The 24,988-nt window shown below is 39.5% G+C and overlaps 1 protein-coding gene across 1 annotated transcript in view; it reads right to left on the reverse strand.

Annotated features, from left to right (window-relative positions):
* Positions 1 to 17,525: 17,525 nt before the first annotated feature.
* Positions 17,526 to 24,988, reverse strand: part of SMC3 (structural maintenance of chromosomes 3) — a 41,830-nt gene continuing 34,367 nt past the window's right edge. The window contains exons 20-29 of the mRNA XM_035898972.1: positions 23,885 to 24,036; positions 23,505 to 23,663; positions 22,717 to 22,824; positions 22,209 to 22,317; positions 21,519 to 21,766; positions 21,186 to 21,398; positions 19,984 to 20,175; positions 19,639 to 19,816; positions 18,941 to 19,047; positions 17,526 to 18,654 (exon numbers count right to left, since the gene is read on the reverse strand). Of these exons, the coding sequence (XP_035754865.1) occupies positions 18,583 to 18,654; positions 18,941 to 19,047; positions 19,639 to 19,816; positions 19,984 to 20,175; positions 21,186 to 21,398; positions 21,519 to 21,766; positions 22,209 to 22,317; positions 22,717 to 22,824; positions 23,505 to 23,663; positions 23,885 to 24,036 (1,538 nt within the window). The 3' untranslated portion in view covers positions 17,526 to 18,582. The remainder of the gene's footprint in view (positions 18,655 to 18,940; positions 19,048 to 19,638; positions 19,817 to 19,983; positions 20,176 to 21,185; positions 21,399 to 21,518; positions 21,767 to 22,208; positions 22,318 to 22,716; positions 22,825 to 23,504; positions 23,664 to 23,884; positions 24,037 to 24,988) is intronic.

A 24,988-nucleotide genomic window follows, 5' to 3' on the forward strand; every position in this document is an offset into this window, starting at 1 on the left:
GCAGGCACCTTGTATCCCAGGGAGCTGGGAATGAGGCAAGGAGATACATCGCTCTTAATCTTTTTTCTAGCCCAGCTACCTGAGGTTCAGTGGAGTCATCAGCAGAGGCATTCAGAGTTCAGCAATGAGCTCCCTAGAAATTCTGCTTCACTGGCACAGATCACGATGCTCAAACTGTCTGTTAAACATTGCAGTCTGATAGCATACATTTATCCCCTCCTCAACCGTATGTTCCAAGAAATCTCTTCTGCTCTGTTCTTGGTGTAGGCAGGAAAAGCCAAAAGCCAATTAACTTCTGACTGAACTTTCATTAACTTAAATATGTAGGGCTTGCAGCCATTATCACAGCCTGGAAGACAACAAGATGTTAAGATACGTTAAAGTAAGCTGGCACCAGCCTCACTAGGTAGCCTCAGGCAAGCCAGGAAAATGTCAGTAAACTTTTACCTAGCAACAAAATCTTCTCCAAAGAGGAGATCCAAAAGTTTTCAGATATTGGTGGATCCTTCTCCCTGTCCTCTGTGACTAAAAGCTTGGAAAAAAATTGCAATCTCTGTGTTGAATTTTCTTAAAGTCCATCTTTTTTCCTGGTAATTCTTCTGCCTTATTAGTTCTATATAAAAACATTTTTCTGAGTCATCTGAACAATCTCCTGCTTTTTTCACATAGGACTTCAGCGTTCACCTCCAAGGCTCCTGCCTGAGCAGTGATGAAGCACTGCAGCAGAAACACCACCCTAGATCTGGGATTCAGCATGAATAGGCAGTTCCAACAAAGGACCTCAGAGAGACATAGGGATGTGTGTGTGTATATATATATATATATATATATATGTTTTTATATATATATATATATATATATATATATATATATATATATATATATATATATATATATATATATATATATATATATATATATATATATATATATATATATATATATATATATATGTTTTTAAAATCAGGACAGATGGCCAAGGCTCCATCCCACATGGCACTGCCCAGCTCCTGTAACTTGCAGAGTCTCTTGACAGCACCACAAAAGCTGCTAGAGCTTATGAGAGATTAGGGCAGTCAGAAGGACTCAGCCCAGTGGGTCTGAGGGTGCAGCACTCACCAGGAGCCTCCATCACCTCAAGGAATGGCCCCAGTTACACAAATTATAGACAGCTCTGCCATTCCCCAGAATCTGAGAAGCGCGCAGAGAGAGAGAGAGGTCTGTGTGTGTATATATATATATATATATATATGTTTTTAAAATCAGGACAGATGGCCAAGGCTCCATCCCACATGGCACTGCCCAGCTCCTGTAACTTGCAGAGTCTCTTGACAGCACCACAAAAGCTGCTAGAGCTTATGAGAGATTAGGGCAGTCAGAAGGACTCAGCCCAGTGGGTCTGAGGGTGCAGCACTCACCAGGAGCCTCCATCACCTCAAGGAATGGCCCCAGTTACACAAATTATAGACAGCTCTGCCATTCCCCAGAATCTGAGAACAGATCCCCTTTCCAGGGGAGCACACATATAAAGGTATGGCCAGATGACAGCATGTAGTAAATGATACCATAAATTGCTTAACAGTAACGTATTGTTTACTGAGGTATCTGCTTCATTATTCCAGCTGGTGGTGAGTTTACGCTCTGAAACATGAGGATTGGTGGCCCTAGACATTTTATCCAAGCTAGTCTGGCTACAAATGCTCTTCTTATAATCACAAGTGCCTAATCCTCATTTGCAAAATGTTTTTAAATTGCCTTGATGGCACTTTACAACTGTAAGCACCACAGGTTAAATAGAAATCATTATTTGTTTTATATTAGCAGCTCATAACCCACTTCTGAAAAGAGCCCTAAAGCATGAGGCTGCGTGGAAAGCCTTTCACACTCTCCTCCCTTTAAGCAATCCCACTGCAATATCTGGCCCCCATTCTGGATATGGCTCTGAGTGACTTGCCCCGAGCCGTTCCAGAAATTTGCAGTAAACCTGGGTATTGAAACTAGCTCTCCCAAGGGCTCATCCAGAACTTGTTTAAGTCAACAGAAGTCTTTCCAATTGATTTCAGTTAACTTTTGAGCAGGTTCCGAGTCTTGGGGCGCTGCCCTTGCTGTGACAGCATGCTTTTTATACTGCTCATTTTATACACCTATCAGATTTCTCCCAACAAGTCTTTCCAAATTAAATTGCCTTAGGGTGTAAGGGAACATTTCAGAGAGATGAGGGACCGTAAGCTACCCTTATTCTCATTGAAAATCAGTGTGACTTGGATAATTACCTCCAATTTGTGCCATTTAAAATTTTCCCCTTAATCAAGCCAGACCTGTCTGCAATGCCTTTCCCCATTTTTACCTCTTTTCTGTGTATCACTTTTTCTGATGCGTAATGGGAAGATGACAGGAGATCCTAGCACAGCTGGACGCCAGACATCCTTAAGAGACTGATGAAAAGAAATCTATCTCAAAGAGTACAGTCCCAGAAAAAGGATTTATTAAAAATGGATGAAATTGGGTATTAGTTTAGTCAAGATGTGCTCCTCCAGTTTTATCTTGATTCCAGTAGTACACAAAAAAAGCTGGCGTGCTGCCATGACAAACTAGGCCTGTCATTTTCCAGTGGCTTTAATATGGGTCAAAACATTTTATCAGCTAATATTCATTTATTTCAGTATTCCCTGGGGAAACTCAGGGTAACTTTAAGATAGAGCTCCTTCTAGCTATTTAAACAAAGAAGAAATGGAAGGACATCCATTGTGATTTATTTTCTCTGGATGATCACTGGAGAAATTGGATACGCGTGACACACATTCATTTAGTCCTCACTTCCCTTTGATGATTAGGGCTGAATTTTTGTTCTGGTGTATGGGGATTTGTGTGTGTCACTCCAAACAACAAGCGTCATCCATCTAAGTCCAAATGTAACTTTCCAAGAGTGAAGTTCAGAGGCACAAAACTCCAGGCTAAGTGGCAAAAATAGAATATTATAATTGCATGCAGGCAGTATTTATGTTCTAAACTTGAATCTGGAGCCTCACAGAGGCTTGACTGAGTTTGTAATTAAGATCCTTTACCCAGCTTTAGTAAAAAAAAGCACATTGGAAAGATGTGCAGGCATCAACTTAATTAAATCTATAACAATTGATTAGCCATTTCAAAACATCTGTTACTTGGTCCTTTGTACACTATTGTGAATAACCTCCATAATGAGGTGTGACCAATTGTTTTATTGCGTGAGCATTTTAGCCTCAGCAGAGGAAGGCTGAAGCGGCATAGCTGTAGCTTGAACTGATCGCAGTGAAATGCTAGGTCTGTGTAGCCAAGTGAAGGAATTTAATTTGTTTGAAACAATCATTTGTTTATTAATATAACTTTTTTTTACAGACCATGAGAATTAGACAGAACTGTGAGCAACTGTTTTTCAGAAACAGTCCCTTTACCCTTCAAGGACTACCTGACATTCACTAGAAGAAAGGAGTTCTCCAAACAAAAGCTAATGGAAGGATTAAAGAAAAGCTTTATAATGGATTACAAAGCTTTGTAATTGCTGCTGGCAAACCCAGCAGTGATCTGAAAGGCTACTGCTATGGCGTAAAATACTTTCCAGTTTTCATGCAGTCCCCATGTCAAGTGATACAAGCAATAAAGCTCTCCCTTCCCTTCCCCTGTAAGACTATTCCATACATCACATTGTGAGCAAGTTTTATTTTTGGACTGTGATGAACACCTCATAGGATCAGGGCAGTAGCAAGGCACCAAGCACGTGGTAATGATACATCACATGGATTCAAAAACAACTGCCTTCCACCACTGCAGCACTGGGTGCGCTCATTGAAGTGACCACAGAATTAAAAATACAGCACAATCACACTGCTGTATAAAACCCAAAGAAATATAATCTTGACTAAATAATCACACTGCACTCAGATACTAAACATCTGGTGGGTCTTTTTTAAGAATAGACCTGTGCCACCCCCTGGACAGGTCTCAGCACTAGAGTGGGGATTCAGTCCCAAGGAATCAGATGTGAGTGCTCATAACCACTCAGTGCAAACTGTGAGACTGGGAAAGACTGACCTTGAGTGGGCCGAGCTGTATCCAGCAAAAGGCAGGTGGCAATAGCAAGCAGCTGAAGCTCTGCTTTGAGGAGACAGCAGCCACAAAGCCACCTCTGCTTCATTTGCAAATAACCATCCTTGATCCAGCTCAGGAGAGGGTGCTTATACACTCAGTTTCTGAAACACCTCAGTCTTCTGTGTACATATATTTTATGAATAAATCTGGAGAAGGGGAAAAAGAAAAACCAAATCAAAACAATGGAAATAAAACTTTTTGGTAACCGATGTTTATGTCTGGCCATTTAAGAAAACTGAGCAATTCTACTAAGCTGGAACAACGCTGCAGCTATGTTTCAGATGGGAAGCTTAAGTTGCTTGAGGGAAGTGAGAGAAGAGCAAAGGTTTTTAATAGGCATCGTCATGCAGAAGGAGTGAAACAGAGAAAACATTCTCTTCTGTTATTCCTCAGCAGAGTTCAGATTTCCTAATTTCAGGCCTTAGCGTTTCAAAACCTTTGCAGTGGAAGCTCCAGAGGAACTCCTGTGCCAGCAGGAGGCTCAGGCTGCACTGCACTGAGAAAACCTAAGTCCGATAATCCTCACACAAAATTTCCGTGCTGGAGCATTTAATATTGTAATTTCCAGCACACATGGATAAACCCCTGCTGGAAGGATAACACAAAAGAAACACATTCCCACTGGACAGGCTGTTTCAGCTCTAATTCCACATAATAGATTGCATAATACACTCGGGGAAGCTGGTTTTTTTTCAGCATCTTCACTGAATATTCCAGAAGAATTTCAGTGGAAACTGTAACACTAACAACATCCTATGCACAAAGGCAAGGGATGGGCAGGCCTACAACTTCAAGACAAACACACTGTCCAGCTGGAAGCCTTCCCCCATGGCTGTTCTCAAACCCTATTTACCCTCCAACTTCCCAGACGATTTTTCTGACAGGCGAGGCAGCAGGTGAGTGATCTTTTCCTCTGTCACCATCCCAGCTCAAGGACTACAAGACAGGACTTTTGCTGCTATAAAAAAAATGAACAATAAATGACTAGTCTTAAAACTTTTCTGAATCATCTATGATAAGATTTTTCATCAGGGCACAGTTTCTGGTGCTGTTAGAAGGATGTAAATTTTAGTGGAAAGAAGGTTAAAACAAACAGAATGCCCAAGTCCCAAGCCCATAAGCTATCTCAGATATACTCCAACAGGGATCCCACCAATGAACAGGACTTATGGAACATGGATACTGTTGAAGTCTTACTGCGTAAAACTGTTAACAGTCATGAGTTTTATTTGGCTTCAAAAGTAGTTTTTAAGGAGGTGGGTCTTTTAGGTCATAGAGTATATGTGAAAATTTGGAAACAATTTAGCCTTTCAGACTAGTTATTGATACACCCTTCACAGTTTTGGGTTTGATTTCTTATTCTCCATCTCTGCAAATTCTACAATTAGATGGGTAAGACTGCACATTTTGTATGGATTATTATTACACTGATAGGGGTTGAAAACACTTGGCGTACAGCCTTGTATCTCACTGCATGCCCAAGGCCTCTGATAATCCTTCAGAAATACACTGTGCATCAAATCTTGTTGCTTCATTAAAAGCATACTTTTCTCAGTCTGCTTTCCAAAAATCTTCTAAAGGACCCAGTAGTTGTGTGGTAAGCTGCTCAAATCGCAGGTGGTGGAGGACCAATAAACCAGACTGAAGTAGACTTTTTATTGGCAAAACTCACATATGTTTGCCTGCAGCTGATTTTCTATTGCAATTACTTTCCCTCTTTGGGTTCCTTCCCTAAAAACCTATGACTCAGATCAATGTGTAGGAGTAACAGAAGGGTTGAGCTTCCCATGGAGCATTTAGACACTTCCACAATGTTTACTGTGTTCTCCTTCACCTTGCGCCCATTCCTGATTCTGTGGAAAGCATTTCTTTTACCTTCTTAAATATTTTTAAGTAACTGCTAAAATATTGCCATTCCATTTTTCCAGAGATCAATAGCAACTGTAGATCAAATCTGAAAAGGATATGTAATTGATATGACGAACATAGTAAAAATAGTTACTCAGGTCTTCACAGCAGCATGGAGTTAAACTGGAAAGTTATAGTTAAGTATCCTGGAGAATTTAACTCAAAATTGACTGCTATAAAACATTTCCATTTCTTACAAAAGCCACCTTTCACCACTCTTTACACTTTTCATATGACTGAGATGAGACAAGCTGAGGGATCAGGTCAGGCAGCAGAGTGAACCCACCGTTACAGAAGTTTTTGGAAATGAGTATGTTTTAGCAATCTCTCACCCAACTTGCAGGTAGGTCTCATTTTTGAATGAGCACCTGAAGAATTGTCTTCCCCACTTCTGTTCTCAAAAAAGGGTTGTATTTTTCCTAAATCCCAAGTTTGTACAGGGAGAAGTCAAACTGAATAGAGGTATTTTCAAGGTCTTATAAAAAAAAAAAAGCATTAAAAATAGGTATTTTTTCAACTCTCTGTTAGGACGGGATTGTTATTTGCATATCTCATCTGAATTGTTTTTAAGTAAAATTATTTATTTTAATTCATTGTAACAGCAGTACTATTAAAAACAACAACAACAACAAAAAAAATCAAACTCCTGCACTTTTGAGCCCTTAACATGTATAGTACAGGCAGCAGAACTAACTGTTTGTGTATCCCAGAAAGTTCAACTTACATCTCTATCACAGTCCACAGCTTCAGCATTTATACCCTTATCCAGGCATAACGCCACTCTCTTTTGTAGTAAAGTGACATGAAAGCAGCTGTTAGCATTACAACCACATGTGACAATTTCCAATAAATTTCAAAATTAAATAAGCCCCTTTCCAGTGATTCTTTGATGTCATCTAATTTTCTGCCAATTGGTAAAGTCAGAGAGACAGAAGTCTCAAAGTAATCTGAGTTTTATGGTTCCAAACTTTTCTTCCCTACAAGGAGCAAACCATTTTCTGCTTCGGTCTTTGAGGGATTATTAAGACAGAGGAACTATTATAACAACAATGAAGGGAACATTTGATTTTCATATCAACTCATAAGCCCATCTCTGTTCTTGAAACCGAGATCCCTTATGCTGTGGTATACACTGAGAATTGATCAAAAGTTGCCCAATCTCAAAGGCTCATTAACACTTCAAGACTAATAAAAATATCAGGAAAACGGTCGCATTAAACTTTTTGTTACACCACCACCACTCCCCCCTTTTCCTCACACTGAGTTTACATGCAGTCTATTAATTTTCTCTTTCTCCAGGTCACTCCATAATAAGAAGTCCCAGTAAAGTCACAAAGAGAGGCTTAAGGACTTTTTAAGCTAAATTTAAAATACACGTTGACGTAGTGCTTAGAGACATGGTTTACTGGTGGACTTGGCAGTGTTAGGTTTATGGTTGGACTCAATGATCTTAAAGGTCTTTTACAGTGTAAATGATTCTATGATTCTAAATCCCAGCAGGAAAAAAATGAGGCTATGTTTGTGCTGGCCAAAGCTCCCTCACAGTAGATCTATTCACTCTCTATACTGTGGCCCTGCAAGTGCCTGTGAACGTATGCTCTGGACCACTTGTGAGGGGGTAGCACAGCATCCAACTCAGTGCAGCTGCTTCGTGTGCCAAGGTGGGCAAGCATGGGGACTCACATACCTGTGACCACCCTAAGACCAACCTTTTGGGGCATAGGCAGGGCCTCACCTCAGAGCAGCAATCTCATCTGTCAATAGACAACCACCATTGAGTCTATGCAGGCTCTGATCTTTAAAAGAGGCTGGACTCTTCTCAAGGGGTGAGAGCAGCTATTTGTATTTGCAGTTATCCTTCAGCATCAACCTCTTCAGCTCCTTCACCTCCAGACAGGACTGCTTGACCCACAAGACAAACCTCTGAACACTGCAGCCAAAACAGGTACAAAAACATGTACTTGAAATTAAGCAAGTGAAGAAAAGAGCTGAAAACTAACAACCCCTTGGAGCTGTTGGGCTAAATAATATTGTGCATCGAATTTGCATAGCACAACTCATCATTTTTCCTTGTCAGAGATAATCCTGACATAGAATCATGAGATTTACTCTTTTCCAGGCATCCTACATCTGCCCTGTCATCAGATGTTGTGTTTTCATTACTTCCCATGTGTAGGAATTTCCCCTTTTTCTTCGTTGCTGGTCAACCCCATTAAATCTCATTCCATCATTCCATCTGCTAGCTCAGTATCACCTATTGCAAATTTGTTAATGCAAATCCCATGATACTCTGTACCATCTTTTAGCCCTGCATGATGGAGACATATCACTGCATGGGAATTTCAGGTTTCCTGGCCTGCCTGGGTACACACAACTGCTTTGAAGTATGGTTTGCATGCACCTTTAAAGGCCAAAAGGGAAGCATCAAACAAAAAGAACTTACTGCCTTCTATTTAGAAAACAAAGCCCCATGATTTCCATACAGTCTCACTTTTTTTTTTTTTTTTTTTTAATACTTGACTCATCATTTTGTAACAGCACTGGCACCACTGCAAAAGTCCCTTCCCTGTGGAGCTGCACAGGCGCTCATATATCCCTATGATGACTGCCAACAGCAGTAAATAAGCCTTCCAGCCTTACACTGATGCTAAAGATCTAGCTGTTTACAGAAAAGCTTCCCAAAGATCCCCCAAGTGCTTGCAGAGGTCTTTACCACTGCAAACTGTTACATGAAGTATTTTGTATCTATGCACTTAATCCAAAGCCCAATAAACTCATTAGAAAAATTCCTATTATCTCAGAAAGCTTTGGATCAAGTTCTACAGTTACTAATACTACCTTGGCTTATAGGGGTAAACCTTCGTATCTGCTTGGCTGCTGGCACTTACGTCTCTATCATATATTTTTATTTCAGGCAAGAAGCAAAATGGAATGCGCAAAGACACATTTACTTGGCTTTCTATTTTTGTTTCATCAAAGGTTTCGTCTGTCTCGGTGACGTTTAAGAGTGTTTGCATTCAACATTTTCAGATCTGTGTTCAAACCATCTGTTTTCAAGTGTCCTCTACCATTTTTGGTGCAACCAGGAAGCATCCCATTTATGTTTTGAAAAACTAGCCCACTCGTTAACTTCAGGCCTAAATAAAGTACTCTTCAGATATTAGCTACATCTGTGAAGGAAGTTCCTATTATTGCATTCTTAATGTTACTGTAAATGGATCCCTCCTCCTTGCATGGCATCTCAGACCTGTGGGTGCGTAACATACTAGAGAATTACCCTAGGAAATTGAGGACTGAGCCATCGCGGTCTCAGCAGTGAAGGTCACAGACCCAGGCTCCAGACCTTCACCTTGGCTGACTGTGCGATGGTGCCAACATACCAGGAAAGAGGAGAGTGGGGGGAAGGGTCAGCAGACATTGGAGACAGATGGCCTAATTCATCATCCACCAGAAATAAAAAAAAAAAAAGCTGTTCCAAGCATTACACACAGAGTGATGATTGTAAATTCCACAACTGTGGAGACCTGCCAAGCCATTATACACACACCCATACTGCAGCCACTGTGCATAGCTCCTGAAAGGTGAAGTCAGGAGAAACTTCAAAGCATAAAGGGTGCTCAGCTCTCAGGAAATTGGTTCATAAAATAATTACCCAAGCCCTGGCGGAACACAAAACATGTAGAAGTTAGGGACTGACAGGATATTAGTTTCTTCATAAACAATGCATTTACGCAATGCTTAACTAAGTTATCCATGGATGTGATTCTAGCTATTATGTACCTAATTAGCTTCTTTCAACACCATTTTTTTTTTATTTTCCTCTTAATAGTTTCCCAATTGGAGCTGCTTGATTGTGTGCCCTGCTAAATAAAGTTCTCTAGTCACCAAGCAAAGTACCTCATAGGAACCAGCAATGCTGGTGACACTGCTTGGGAGGAATGATGTGCAGACCAAACAGGTTTCCCCAGACCTGGGGTCCTGCCTTGGATTTTTTTGGCACCTAGAAATTCACAGAGAGCAAGGAAAGAGAGCAGTGTCATTAATGCTGTTTGTAGCACAGGCTGAGTGCTCCAAGTGGTTTTGTGAACACAACTTCCCTACAGAGAAAGACAACAGCAGCCATTGAGTTGCTGAATGTCACAAAGCAATTGCCAGAGTGCTTGATCACGGCCTTTGCCCAGCCCTTTAGCTCTCTTTCTACACAGGCCAACATCTATGCACTTACACAACAAAGAGTTATTAATACAACCTCCACAATCAGCCAGTGTAAAATCCCACATGTAGATCCTAGGGCTCCATTCAGGGATTCCTTAGGAGCGCATGGTATGAATAACTCTGCAAATTCTTGTCACCAATCTGAAACTGCAACCCACTGAGCAGTCCTTCCTTTTACTGCCAGGTGACCTCAGAAGGAACAGCCAGGAGAAGAGACTTGTTCTGTGTAAGCAGATTCAATAAGCACACTTGACAATCCAAATGGCCTTGTCTAACCACCAGTCTCCACGTTCGTGATTCTGGGCTGCTCTCCTAGAAGCTGGTGGTACGTCAGAGAACCAGCACAACACGCCCTTCTGCTACCGCAGAGCCCCCATGGGCTCCCACAGTGAAACCACTTCTCCTGAACTCTTACATAGTCAAGATAGAAACAACACCCTGAAAGCCTGGCTGTCCTGGGAACCTCCTCTCCAGTTTTATCGTGCCAGCTGTATCCATCCATGCTTTCCTCTCGCCTTGTTGCACATTCCAGAAATCAGCCCAAGCCGCCTCACTCAGCAACTCAAAACCAAGAAGGAATTAGACAACAAAGCAGAAGTGTACTGTGCTGAATATTGCTAGCTGATCCTTGTTCTGACAGGGGACGTTTTACTTGCTGTCTGAAGAACTACTCTACGTGCAGAGAGGGCCCCAGCCTCCTGAGGAAGGGGGAGAAGAGGAGGAACTAAAAAGCAGAAAGCAAACAAGCATGCTCCAGTTTCTCCTGCTTACTCCAGCTACCCACCAGACTTCATGAAAACAAAGTCCTCCTCCTCCATCCAGTTCATGGTCTCCCTGCTTTACCTTTACACTGGATAGAGGTCATATATTTATACGACCTACCTTGAGCATCTAATCTTGGAGTGATTCTCTTACAGCTTGGACCCTGGGACCCCCAGGAGACAACTCCAAATGGTCATTAGGGATTCAGGTGATTCACACTAGTACCACTGCAGGTATTTTACTTCCCCACCTCTTTTGAAGGAACACAACTGTGGGGGTTCCCTTCTCTAATTTACCCTGAAATTTGCAAGAGATCTTTTACAGACTTACTCTAGATACACAGACTGCTGTGCATGAAAGCTTTTACATATATATTCTGTAAGTACAGTTGTGAACACACCTTTTAAAGTGTCCCTGTTAAAGAAGAGATTTGAATGTTGCCATGCTTCCGAATTGTGCATCCACCTACCTACCCATCTGAACCTTGTTCTTTAGCATCAGAGCCATTATACAAGCTTCAGCACAATTATATTTGATTATCTTTGTAGGGTAAGGGAGGATTCATGAAGGCAAAGAGAGGCAGAGTGATTTAAAACTTGGGCTCAGGAGCACTGCCTGGTCCCCCAGAGCATTCTTCTGTTGGGAATTTGTTCTCTGAATGAATCAGAGAAACTCAATGCTGCCCAGGACCAGGCACCCATCAAGGAAGATCAGCTTGAACCTCATCCTCAGTCTCTGTCACCTCCGGCAAGGCCCACGGAAAATCCTGGGGGCCAAAAATACTGGGGCACTGACTGAAAAGTTGTCAAAGAATTGTCATGTGTAAAACAAAGGGACTTAGTGAAAGACTGTTGTTTTGAAAGGGGCTGTAACCATAACAGCAATGGGTGACTTGGTATCTTTTCAAGATAAATAATCAACACCATAACAAATCAAACACCCCAAAACTGTTATCTAGTAGCAAATCTACATGATAGCATTATAGGCAACTGCAACTGGAAAAAAACATGTTAGGACTCCTGAACTGTCCTGGCTCATGTTTTTGAGCCTTTAAAAAAAAAATAAAATAAAAAATTGTAAAAAGGTGGTTTTTAAAACAGGTATTGGATACCACTGCCATGCATTCTAAGAACTGTCTGTAAATATCTCCTCTACATTACAGTGCTTTTATCATCTAAACAAGCAAAAACCATCAGAATATTGAATATAGCAATAAACTGAAGTGGAAAGAATATTTCCTTAACATATGCCTTTATATACTTTAAGTATATAAATTTAAAAATCTATAAAGAAATACACTTATATTTTCTATATCAAAATTAAGTGTATTTTATATTGTCATTTTAATAACATATTGTAGTGTATAATATTATATATAATATACATAGAGGAACCCTAGCAGTTTTGGTTTCTGCAGTATCTGTCAGTCTGTAGGTAATCATAAAGCAGTGGGCATGTAATTTATTCCCAAGTAGTCAGTGTTGGAAACTACAGCTGTACTTGAGAGATTGCAGCTACTCAATATTTACAAGTTTGAATTCTAAAGCTGACCAGAAATTCATTTACAAGCTCAGACTGCTCCCCAGCTTAAGCAAGGGGGCAAAGTGCCTTCCCCTGCACTAGGAGGGCCTGCATCCAGCTGGCTAAATGCTGTTCGGATAATCTGAACACTGAAGGTCACAGATGCATTTTTATTCTTAAACCAAGTAGAAAAAACTTGAACTCTTCTGGAGAGACAGAGTCAGAATTTCATCGTGCTCAAAGCTCCAGCAGCGTCTGTCTAGAACCTTCAGTGATACCAACAGCAATCAGATGTTGTACTTCTGACTCACATATACACTCTGTCTGGAATGCCTCCTATTTAAAGCATAGTGTACACAGATGCTGCATCACTAAGGTCCTGTAACCCAACAAACATCTCACCAGTACACCCTCTCAGGCACAGTTGCAGAAGCAGATTCTAAATGCTGATCCCACTCGACGTAAATCTCATTTCTAGAATGGTGGGAACTGCCAGGTATCAGAACCTGAAAACGTGCGTGTCATTTCTCATCTTCATATTTCCGCACAGAGGAGTAAAGCTATCTCAAATGCAAGCCATGACTACAGTAAGAAATTACAAGTTGTTCTTTGCCTTAGCAAACAGAAGTTTGGAGGTATTTCAGAAGAATAATGTAATTCTCCTAGAAGTGAGGTGCAATGTGAAGCGGCTACTGATTCAGTTACACTGAAAACTGATGCTGGGCTCACCACTGTTACAAAAATTCATAGGCTAAATGTATCCTCTTTCAGCACAGTTAACACTTAGATCAAACTGCAGCAAGAGAGGAATCCAAGGACTACTGAACAATGACTTTGTCCATCATTGTCGCTGCACTGTAAGAAATGTTTGTCTGAGACAAAACACAGGCAGGAAAAAAACCTAAAAACTGAACTTGAGGCAATCAAGGTTAACAAGAACAAAAGATGCCCCCTCGTGGTTACAGTCAAAGGTAGCAAACGAGAGACAAACGGAGAAGAGTAAAAACTACACTAAAGGAAGAGCAAGGCAGAATCACTAAAAATAAGGATCTCGGCATAACTGGCTTCTCTCTGCACTTCAGCTGACTGTAAGAGGTAGAAGAGAGACATCATGCCAGGACCGAGGTGAAAAATGCCTCCAATTAAAATAATCCCCAAATATGCTTAGAATCGCACTAAAAAGAAATACTATGTATTTGCTTTTCTGTAAAACCAAATCCACTCTTTTATAACCCTCTTTGAAAAGTAAGACAGTATCACTAGTGAAATGAACTTAAGTGCACATGTGAAAAGATTTAGATTTTGTTACTGGGAATGCTTTTATTGACTATTAGAGAGACAGTAAAAGCATCCATTGTGTCTAATGAGGAATGCAAGCAGATGCTGGAAATAAAGACCTTCCAGGGTCTAAGGTTACCTTTCCCTAGGAAAATATTTTGAAACAGTATCTGAAGACTCTCAGCTTGTAAAATCCACAGGGCTCCACTAAGAATCAACAAAAAAAGTGCCATTCCTCCCCAGGTGAAGAGCTGTTACCTATTAGAACCTGGTGCTCCAAAAGCACAGCAGCTGTTCTTCAGGAGTGCTCTTGTGTGCCTGTGAATAAATACACTCCAATGGGAGCAGCCCAGAGGGCCCCAGCAGCTGGCAGCTTCAACAGTCAGGGTAACTCACTCCACACCTCCGACTTGAGGGCAGAATTTTAACAGAAGCAGCTCGTCCCCTCTGTTCATCCCTGCCTTGGGAATCATCACATCCCATGTCCACAGGTTCAGTTGCAAGGTGAGAATGACGACTTCACTCCCTAGAAAGAATTATTAGTGCTTTCTCACAGAGGAATCAGATTCTTACACTTTTGTGACAATTTTTCAGATTTTTTTTTTTACCTGTTCAGTGTTTATTTTCACATAAATTTATGCATAATTTTTCTGGAATGGCGCAGTTCTACCCAATGAGAACATTTTAGGAAATTATTAAAATCTTAGACTTCTATAAATTTTTAAACAAAAAGTGTAATTTTGTCTTATTTACTTAAATTCTTGTCCATGTAAAACTACTTACAATTTTTATTTCTCTTTGTTCAGGATCCTCATGACTGCTGTAACAATCTCAAGACTTCCAAAAACCTCATAGAAAAGCTTGATTTTACTCTTAACAACAAAGCAAATTTCTTTTCCGCATTTCGTCCAGTTTGGCTCCACCTCCTGCCCAAAGTTACAAACTACATCTTGTAACATTTACGTAAGATTAAAAATATGAAACTCAAAGATGTTAATATTACAAAGTACTTGAATGTTTGCTAGAGATGAAAACTATCCTAAGATATCAGAAATAATCAGCGATTCAGCTGACAAGTTTCACATATGGATAATTGAGGAAATGAACAGTTGCGCACCTATATTGGAGACATTCAGCAGTTACATCAGTATTTCCCAGGTGACTTTCAAGTTTGCAGTAGGAAATGCAGCCCCAGTTGGACATCCAGAAAATAAGTTGTGTTTTATTAGAAGGACAAGTATAACAGAAAAATGAAAGTAAAATGGTAACATTCTCAAGTTTCATGTTTCTCGATAATACCACCAGTGATTTTTCCCCAGTATGCTAGGGCAACTGAAGATGTACTCCTGATACTGACCCAGAATACATCCACCAGCCCTGCGCTGTCATGTTTCTGAGAAGCATCGACCAGAGCCACTATGCAGATCCTACAGTCAATAGGTCTAAGCCCAGGCTCCCTGGGCATTAAGAGTAGGTGCACCATGGGGCACCCATGATTTCTAGAGTTTCTGGGATGTCCTATAGTGCCAGAGCAAGCGTATTCTTTCACTGAATTCTGCCTTAAAACTTCCAGGTGGAAGAAACAGGACACCCATGAAGAAATTTGACACAGTAACTCTCAAAGCAGCTTATTTTTAAGACTTTAGGAAGAATTTAAAGCACTGGCAGACAGAAAGGGCAACTTGTAAACTACAATGTCGAGTTGACCAGATATGAACCATCACTAACAGAACACAACACGAACACCTTGCAAACCCATCACTCCAGTCACTGCATTTTCCAATAGCTGTGTCACATCTTCAGATTTATGCAGCAACCTGAAGCAAATCATTAGGGGGGCAGACAGCAAAGAAAATTTCTCTGCTACCTCTGATCTTAACCATGGCCAAAACCAGCCTGGGAAAACCAAAATCCTCCTTTAGGTTGTACGTACAGGCATTTTTTCAAGACAATTTTTCCTTCCTTGTACAAGGACTTTCCTTAAAACATACAGCAAGGGATGAGGTACTGGTTTTCTTGCTTTCATACAGTTCTCTCTCATCCAATTTATATTCCAATATAGTGAGCTGGTATGGATTTTGCTAAATAACCTACCTTACTCCACCCCTGCTTGAGGCCCTCTTCAATTCTAACTTGCTAAATTCTAGGAGAACTTAGCAACCCAAGCTCGCTGTAGGGCATCCACAGCACCTCACAAAGGCTGTCCTTGGACATCTGGAGGAGGTGCTGCATAAGTTATTTCAGCTTTTCCCATTCCAGTCCCAGGCATACCAGCATTACTGGTAACACACTCAGTGAAACAGATGAAAAAAATGATGTCATTAAGTTTTTTTCACTCTTGCAGCATGTGGCTGCACAGCACAGGGGCATCACAGCACTGGGAATGGGCACGTGGGAAGGGGTGTGCTCACAGGAAAACAAGGTGTCAACTTAGAAAGTAGCCTCTCTAGAAATGCCACTTTTAAAGGACAGAATAGGTTTAAACAAAAAAATAACCACCACCCCCTAAACTTACCTTGAAAAGGTATTCTGGAAGTCTTGATAAATCTCCCAGGTTTTGTGCAAGTAGTTCTAAACCTTGGTCTCTAGCAGACAAGAAATTGAAGTGATAGCTAAAGGCTTGTCTGTTCTTACCCCTCATAGTATCAACACAGTATTCAGTTGTGTCTCCACCAGCTTGCTAGAGTTACCCATTTTCCTACTGCGCTCGCTAACAAACTTAATGTTAGACTCAACCCCTAGCAGCTGAAATTACTCAAGTTATTCAGCTGCGCTTAGGCTCTATGCTGAGCACTGTACAAAAGACCAAACCTCTCTGCTCTGCTAGTCTACTCCCGCTCTTAATGAGACTATTTGATAAATTCACAATCGGTCTAGATGGATTTAGTATAACACTTCTTAACAAGCACAGTAATTAGCTTCATGGCCTATGAACTGCTTATCTCTTCCAGAAATCAAGCTAAGCAACTGTCAAGCTGATGCCCTAGCACCGGCAAGCCTAATGAGTTAGCCAAGTGTGCAGCTTGCTATCACCACAGGCAAGTTATGTATCTGATGGTCACAGATTACAGACACTTCAAGCGTGTCCTTACATGCACTGGATCAAACAGCATGAGGTCAGTAACCTTAGCTGTGAATCTGTGGCTAGGGTCTTTAGGTCCTTCTCTGGACTTTGAATTCACTTGTTTCACCTGTGAGTAATATGGGAAATGCTTTGCTCTGTAGCCACCCCAAATACATGTTCAGAGCTCTGTATGCAAAGGACCAATTTCAAATTCTTCAGGGTTCTCAATTACAAAGTCTATTCACATACTAAAATTTTGTGGGCCTCTGGGTTACTTTGGCTTCAAGAGTTTGTTTCATGTTTTGTGCCCTACCCTCTCTTCACTGTAGCTGAACTCCGCAGAACTATGCAAAACTTTGTTATGTCAGGTACAACATCCTCCTCCTTCTGGCTTAGACTTCCTGCAGGTAGTAGTTTTCCACATGATTATCGTTCCCTGGGGAAGTTTCTCCATACCAACTGTAGTATCCTTCTCTTACCCTGCCTTGCACGGCAAGCATACGCACTCCTCAGCTCCGGAGACTTGCAATCAGTTCATGTTCTTCCTTTCCTGTGCTTCCTGGAAGTTCTCAGTGGGGAGCAAGGGTGCTTGCAGATGAAAACCTATCAGACAGCTTTATTCTTCTGCTTCCTTGAAAGTGCCCTACAGAGTAAATGCAGTATTCTAAGTTCACTGTTTCTCACTGTACTATTTAAAGTTACATAAGGTACTGTTTACGGTTATTTTATTTTTATATATACACTATCGCAACATCAATTGATTTTGTTTTTACAACTGCTTTGCTGTCTAAGAAATATACGGTTTATGGTAAAATCTTAAGTTTTCCAGAATAACACATTAAATTATTCAACACCCCTTTGCAAAAGCCTAGACAGCAGGAAGAGATTCACATTTTGACTGGTGACTGTCACTTGGCTCAAGTTATGCTGGTCTCCCAGGCTGAAGGGATATGATGGAGGAGTTGTTGCACTGGTCAGAGTGCCAGGAAAAAAAGAGGAGGTCAGGATTTGTCTTGATACAGTTCTAGGGTCTTTTCAGACTTCTCAGTATCTTCTCATACTTTTTTTTTTTTCAGTTCAATAACCAGAACACTATGAATTTGGACAAGCACAGATTTGGGGCTGTTTTCTGCTGGCATTGGGCAATGTGCAAGAAAGGGGAATAAGAGAAGTAAGAATGGCTTGAAAGAATTGCTTTGTCTCATACTTCTGAAATATGCAGCTCCAATATGACCCAGTATTTACTCCACCTCATTGGAATCCTCTAAAGACAATATAAACCAAGAACTTAATGTATACAAGTTACAGCGATAAAACCAATTATTTTAATTGAAGCCATTAAAAAAAACCTGTGAGGCAATATAAATGATAAAATTATACTTAAGAAGGAATAGCTAGCACTTTCTGAAAAGCTTTAAAACAGCAACAGACACTTTACAAAAGATTTGAGGGAAGAGAATAAAATTTCCAAACTACAGGTACTGTATAAAGGTAACATTAACAATTATCTTATAAAATACAGCAACAGAGACAAAATGGAATACTCAAGCTCCTTTGAAACTAAGCCTTCTGGGGTCCTGGTTAAAATCTATGTTCAAAACCTATTTTAAACAAGGACTAAATACTTCTTCGTATTTTAAATTTACAGGTCCCTGGCATCAACATAGCACTATACACATCTTCCAAACAAGCAGAAAGCACAGTTCCATTTAACCATGCGTGGTGTCATCTTCCACAAAGTCTTTGGCCATTTCTGCTGTGATCACATCAATATGACTAACCTGGTGGAACAAAAAGCACACAGTTATTACAGTATCTCCTGCAGAATAAGACAGACTTATTTCTGAAGGCTCCAGGACTCAGCAACAGGCCTATAATGGGGACATCTGTAGATATTTATATTATTTTTCAGGGAGGAGAGCACTTTTACACAAGACTGCAATATAACTAGAAGTCCCATCACTGAAATAAGACTGATTCACTTTCTACTTGACTTACAAGTCCAGTCTCAAAGGCACAACTCAATAAGGTTCTCAGTAAACACCATAACTAGAACATATTATGTACCTTGTTTCTGAACTTTACACCATAGAACTTGTCAGCTGACTCAAGCAGTTCAGGCCTAAAAGTTGTTGTAATAAACTGAGCATGTTCAGCTAGTTCCATAATCATATCTAAAAAAAGAACACAAGAATTCTTTATTAATTTAGTCTTTTCAATAAAGCAGGACAGGTCTTAATATGAGACAGGCAAAGAGCTTGCTCTTCCTTATTCAAAATTAGGTTTTGGTTAATAAAAAAGAAAACCACCTCCCACAAATCAAGAAAGGAACCATAACAGGTTTTTAAATATTATCATTAATTCCAGTACCAACTCTGACAAATCCAGCCACTCAGCAAAGTCAGTGGGGTATTAAACTTCTATGATGAAAACCAGAGGAAGCACTTCTTTGACAATGCAATGAGCTAAAATATAATTTTAAAAAAAAAAATAATAATCAAACTACACTTCAATACAGGACTATTTTCACCACATTGAAGTGTAGTAAGGAGACCCTTTAGACACAGTAGACAATACAAAACTTCTACCTAAAACCAAGTTCATGAAAGCTTCATTCAGAAGGCACAATGTCAAATTCTAACACATGTTGGGATATTAAGAAACGTGCCTTTACGATTAAAAGCTTTTATATCTCAAACATCAGGGATGAGAAGACAGACTACCACCTTCAACCATACCGAAGAATAACAAAGGTAGACAGTTACCCGAAACAGCTTTTCTGTGCTGAGCATCCAAGGCTTGATCAATTTCATCAAACAAGTAAAATGGAGCTGGATCACATTTCTGGATAGCAAATATAAGGGCTAGAGCCACCAAGGATTTCTGTCCACCTGAAAGTTGCTGCATTTCTCTCATTTCACCCTGCTTCCCTGTGAATGATACCTAACAAAACAGTGCAACAGCAAGATTATTTCAAAATATTAAACTACAACATCACTTGCTACTACAGTAAATAAACAGGACCAATTGAAAGTTGCCTTTTAAAAATATAGTTAGAAGGCAATCTAAATGAATATTCAGAGTACTGAAACACAATTATTTTCCCTTACCCTTATGCCAACTCCAGTGAACTGGTCTACAGATGGAACACTGCTCTGAGATCCAGATCCCCTTTCACTTTCAGTGCTGCCTTCACCTTCATCCTGGGACTGACTGCCCTCTACATCCCCTTTCTTCATCACTAATGTGGCCTTGCCACCAGGAACTAACTTCTGGAACACCTCACTGAAATTTTTTGACACCTGAAAAAAAAAAAAAAAAAACACCAGCTCATTTTTATGTAACGAAATCAACTGCAGACAACAGCTGTTTTCACATGATCGCACTAAGTGTCTGTTTCAAAGAGATCCACATTCATCCTTAAGCACAAGTAGAAGTGAGAAACATATGTTATATAGAGCTTAGGGGTTTTTAAACTAAGCCAACTGTTCTTCTAGCATGAGAATTTTAACAGGTTTTAAGAAAACAGTAGAATTAAAACAAAAACCAGCAGCACAAGCAAGTATTACTTATTTCAGTAAACTTCAGATGAGATCTCAGTTAGGCAAATAATGTTTTAAGAAAAGACTTCACACATTTTTATGTAACGAAATCAACTGCAGACAACAGCTGTTTTCACATGATCGCACTAAGTGTCTGTTTCAAAGAGATCCACATTCATCCTTAAGCACAAGTAGAAGTGAGAAACATATGTTATATAGAGCTTAGGGGTTTTTAAACTAAGCCAACTGTTCTTCTAGCATGAGAATTTTAACAGGTTTTAAGAAAACAGTAGAATTAAAACAAAAACCAGCAGCACAAGCAAGTATTACTTATTTCAGTAAACTTCAGATGAGATCTCAGTTAGGCAAATAATGTTTTAAGAAAAGACTTCACATACTTGGTAGGTAAGATCCTTTGTTAACATTAGGAACTACTTCCACTACATCTGGAGAATGTATTTGGTGCAGAGTTTATTACCAGACATTCCTCAGAAAGGGTTGTACATCATACAAAGAGATTCACCAGAAAGGAAGTATTTAAGAGGTTTAAAGCAAAACTAGAGCTGTAATACAATCAAGATGAGCACCTATTTAAAATGCTATTTATTTTTCAGTATTTTACACCCCCCCCAACCTCAACTCACATGATACTGCCTTCTATTATTATAGAATAGATGTACTTAGTAGCGGCTTCTTCCCATACAGCTGCTACATAATGGGCCAACTTGATTTCAGCACCACCGTCTTTACAACTGTTCCCATTTTGTTACCTGTTTGAAAGTCAGCTGAATAGCCTCGTATTTCCTGAGCTCAAGGACATTCATTAGCTCCATGATGGATTTGTAGCCCCTGTCCAGTTCCTCTTGTCTTTTTATCAATTTTTCCTTCTGCTCTGAGAAATTCACAAACTGATCTAAAGCTTTTTTATTAACGTGACTGTATTTCTTCAGTTCCGTATTGCACTGCTCCAGTTTGCGGAATAACTGTAAGCGGGAAAAATATTAACATATCAAAGTGACTTGCAATTCTAGCCACATTTGACACTCAATATGTACATGACGCTAATATTTCGGGTCATGAAACACGAAACCAAGCACAATTACCTGCTTTAGACTTAAAGTCTGATACTTTTCAAAAGCCTCCTGTGGAAGTGAACCCAACTCTCGGATTTTCTTCATGCATTCCTCTTTCTTCTTCAGAAGCATGCCTTGCCTGTTAGTCATTTTTTCAAGTTCTTTTGTGTCATGGTTAATGGCATCCATGTGCTCCTTTTCCATGTTCTTCCAGCGTTCCATGCTCTTTTGAAGCTCTTTAATTCCTGCTTCTGTTTTGTCAATAGAATTATCCAGATCTGAGATATTGGGGGAGAGCACAAAACCCAAAGTGGTGAGTCTTACATGCCTGTATAAAATCAGCAATTATCCCGTCAAGTATTTATGAAACAAAAAGTTTTAGATAGGTTAGACAGAATTAAAGAACAATTATTCAAGATCATGCTTATATGAAGGTTGCTTCAAAAGTAGAAGCAAGAAGTCTGTATCACCAACACATACTTATTAGTATTGCAGTGTGCAACTGTGGACACTTTTATTTATGTACAACATGCACAAAATCTTGTTTCACTTCTCTCTTTGAGCAAGTTCCAAAAATCTGTTACACACTATGTAACTACTACAGTGTCTTTGAGATTAATGATTACTTCTCACATTATGGTCTATTTCTAAACCAAGATACAGTATGCATGAACTTTCAGAAACCTTGAGATTTTTCTTTGAAAAAATGATGCTACCAACCATCTGACCGTGCCAGCGTATCTTTCACTCGTTTGTTGATAGCCTCAAGTTCTGACGTTGTGGCAGTAAGAACTGTGCCACCTTCCGTTTCTCGTAGCTCATTCAGTTCCTATGGGACAAAGTAAATGCCACCAAGTTTCAGCATGAACAGAAGTATAAGCCAGACAAACAAGTTATCTTCTGCTACTCTACATATAACTGTATTAAATATTTTAGTAAAGTTTTAGAGAGGAGTTATATTTTCAAACACTATTCATCCACCATTATGATGTCCCTATTTATACATAGGCTGGGTATTTAGAGTAGGATTTCTGTCCAAAAATTCACATGCTTAAAATACTGTGCTGAAATTTTAAGTATAACACTTAACTCAGCTTGGATATGGGGAAGCAAAACCCACCACAGATAACACAGGGTAATGAATATTTATGAAGTGATTAATGCATTAAAAGCCTTGGAAATAAACCAAAAACAGATTGCAGAAGTACATTTAAGAGAAAATCCTTACTTGTTCCACTTGGTCTAAGCGTTTTCTCAGATTCTCATTGAGATATGTTTCAACTCTTGTGATAATACCTTCTAGTTTAATCCTCTCATTCAAAAGCTGTCTGTTTTCCTGAAAAAATAAAGTAGTATATTAATTGCCTTAACTAACTCCTAAACAACTATTTTTTCCTTTTAAAAAAATTAAAGACAAAAAACCACTCTTCACACAATTCTGTATATTAAAATATTGCATAATTCTTTGGAGTGTTGCTCTAATCTTAACAGGTAGAAAGAACCAAACTAAATATTTTTGCAGGTGTCTAGTGTAAAAGTCAACCATACAAATCAGTAAGTTTAAGATAAAACTGTATTAGCATCTGAATCCCAGAAAAGCTTTAGATAGTATACTTAAGAAGTAGTATTCTTCCCAACAACATGAGAGAAAAACTAAGGTTTATTCTGACACCCATCTACCACATGTTTAAAGGCATTGGTTTGTTTTCCCACACTGCATCATTCCTTTCAGATGATATCCATTGGTATTTGTTGTTGTAAAGTCCAAGAGCAGGAGCAAGGAAACTGTGATGATTCCAACACAAATAGCCATAATTGTCATACAACACAGCTAGTAAAAGTCACCCAGCATTTGAGAAAAACATGCAAATACACTTTGCTCCAAACATTCCTACCTACCACTGATGAAAATTGCACTATATTCATCGTACGTGACTTTTCATACAAAAGGACAAAAGTAAGTTGATTGGGAAGAAAGGTACCACATTTAATGGCAAGACATTTTCATTTCCTTACTTGCTGTAGTTGTCGAATTTCATCATTAAGAGCATCCACGCGTTTCTGATCTTCAAGACTGAGCTGAGACAACAAATCAGTCCCCAGTTCTGCCTTTAACGATTCTCTAGTTGACTCCATAGCATGTAAACTTGCCTCCAAGCTCTGCAAACTGCGTTGCTATGGAACAGATATTAGACAGATTCATTCCTCAAAGCAATCTGTAGAATTTGATGAATTTCATTTCTCTGTTACATAAACATATTTTTGTGACACATCTCTAGTCACCTCTTCATATTTCATATTATGATGTTAACCAGAAAGAATGCAAGTTTATCAGTACTATTAATGAAACAATTCATATAAAAACAGTAACAGCTTTCAATAACCCCATACCATACCTTAGGCATAAATGTCTTTTCAGACTGCTGCCTCTTCTCCTTCAGCATTTTCATCTCTGACAAAATACTGTCTCGAGAGGCTTTGAACTTCCTCTGTTGTGTCTCAATTTGTTGCATTTGGTTCATTAGCTGGTCAATCTCATTATTAATCCATACCATGGGCTAAGGAAAACTATCCTTGTTTTAAAAGGCATTTTGTACCTACTAGTACCTTCAACTTTTATTCAGTTTGGCATATTCAGCTGCCATCAAAATTAAAAAAACCCAAACACACATACACACACCCCCAAACCCAAAATACTCAGTTGTAGAGAGGAAATCAAGAACCATCAACAGAAGTAACTTGAGCACCCTTATCGACACCAAGAATGAGGAAAGCTTCATTTAGCTGTTAAATTTACAATATGGCGCTCAGAACAACACAGAGATACATTTGAACTTGTAAGGAAAACTCAGAGAACATAGAGGAGCAGATGCCTACATTTAAAAAGAAATATTAGAACAATACAATTATCCCTTAATTCTGAGGCAAAAAGTATAATCTGTTCATGCTACTTTTGATACAATAGCTTACATCATAGTGCAGAGCTTGCAGAGGATTCGGTTTTAATTTATGTTGAATTGCTAACGTCATGTTACTCCTACTACAATGTGTATTTTAACATGACATCAACTTAAACGCCCTAAGAATTAAACAATTCCCTTAGCAGAGGTTACAGTAAAACACTTTGCTACATACATTCTGGGAAAACTGAAGGAGCTACAGAAAAAAAAATTAGCAGGAAAATATTTTAGTTTCAAACTGATTGAGGTCTGTTTGTGGTATGTTTTAAAAGTTAGTCAGACTGCAGCAACAGCTGCTAATACAGTCACCGATCAAGCACAGCTGAAGGGTACGCCACACAGAAATTTCTATCAGTTAGAGGAGCACTCTACCCACAACACCTATAGATCCCTCCTCGAAAAAGAAATCCAGGCCTAAAGACTTTTACTTAAATGATAGCAAGAAAGATATCTCAGTTCCAAAATAGCAGGCCTGCTTAAAGGTTATACTGAAACCAAAGGGTCCAACAGGTAATTGGGGAATTTAACTACAAGCAGCAG

Source organism: Egretta garzetta, unplaced genomic scaffold (genome assembly GCF_000687185.1).
Source record: "Egretta garzetta isolate BGI_Z169 unplaced genomic scaffold, ASM68718v1 scaffold8, whole genome shotgun sequence".
Taxonomy (NCBI): Eukaryota; Metazoa; Chordata; class Aves; order Pelecaniformes; family Ardeidae; genus Egretta; species Egretta garzetta.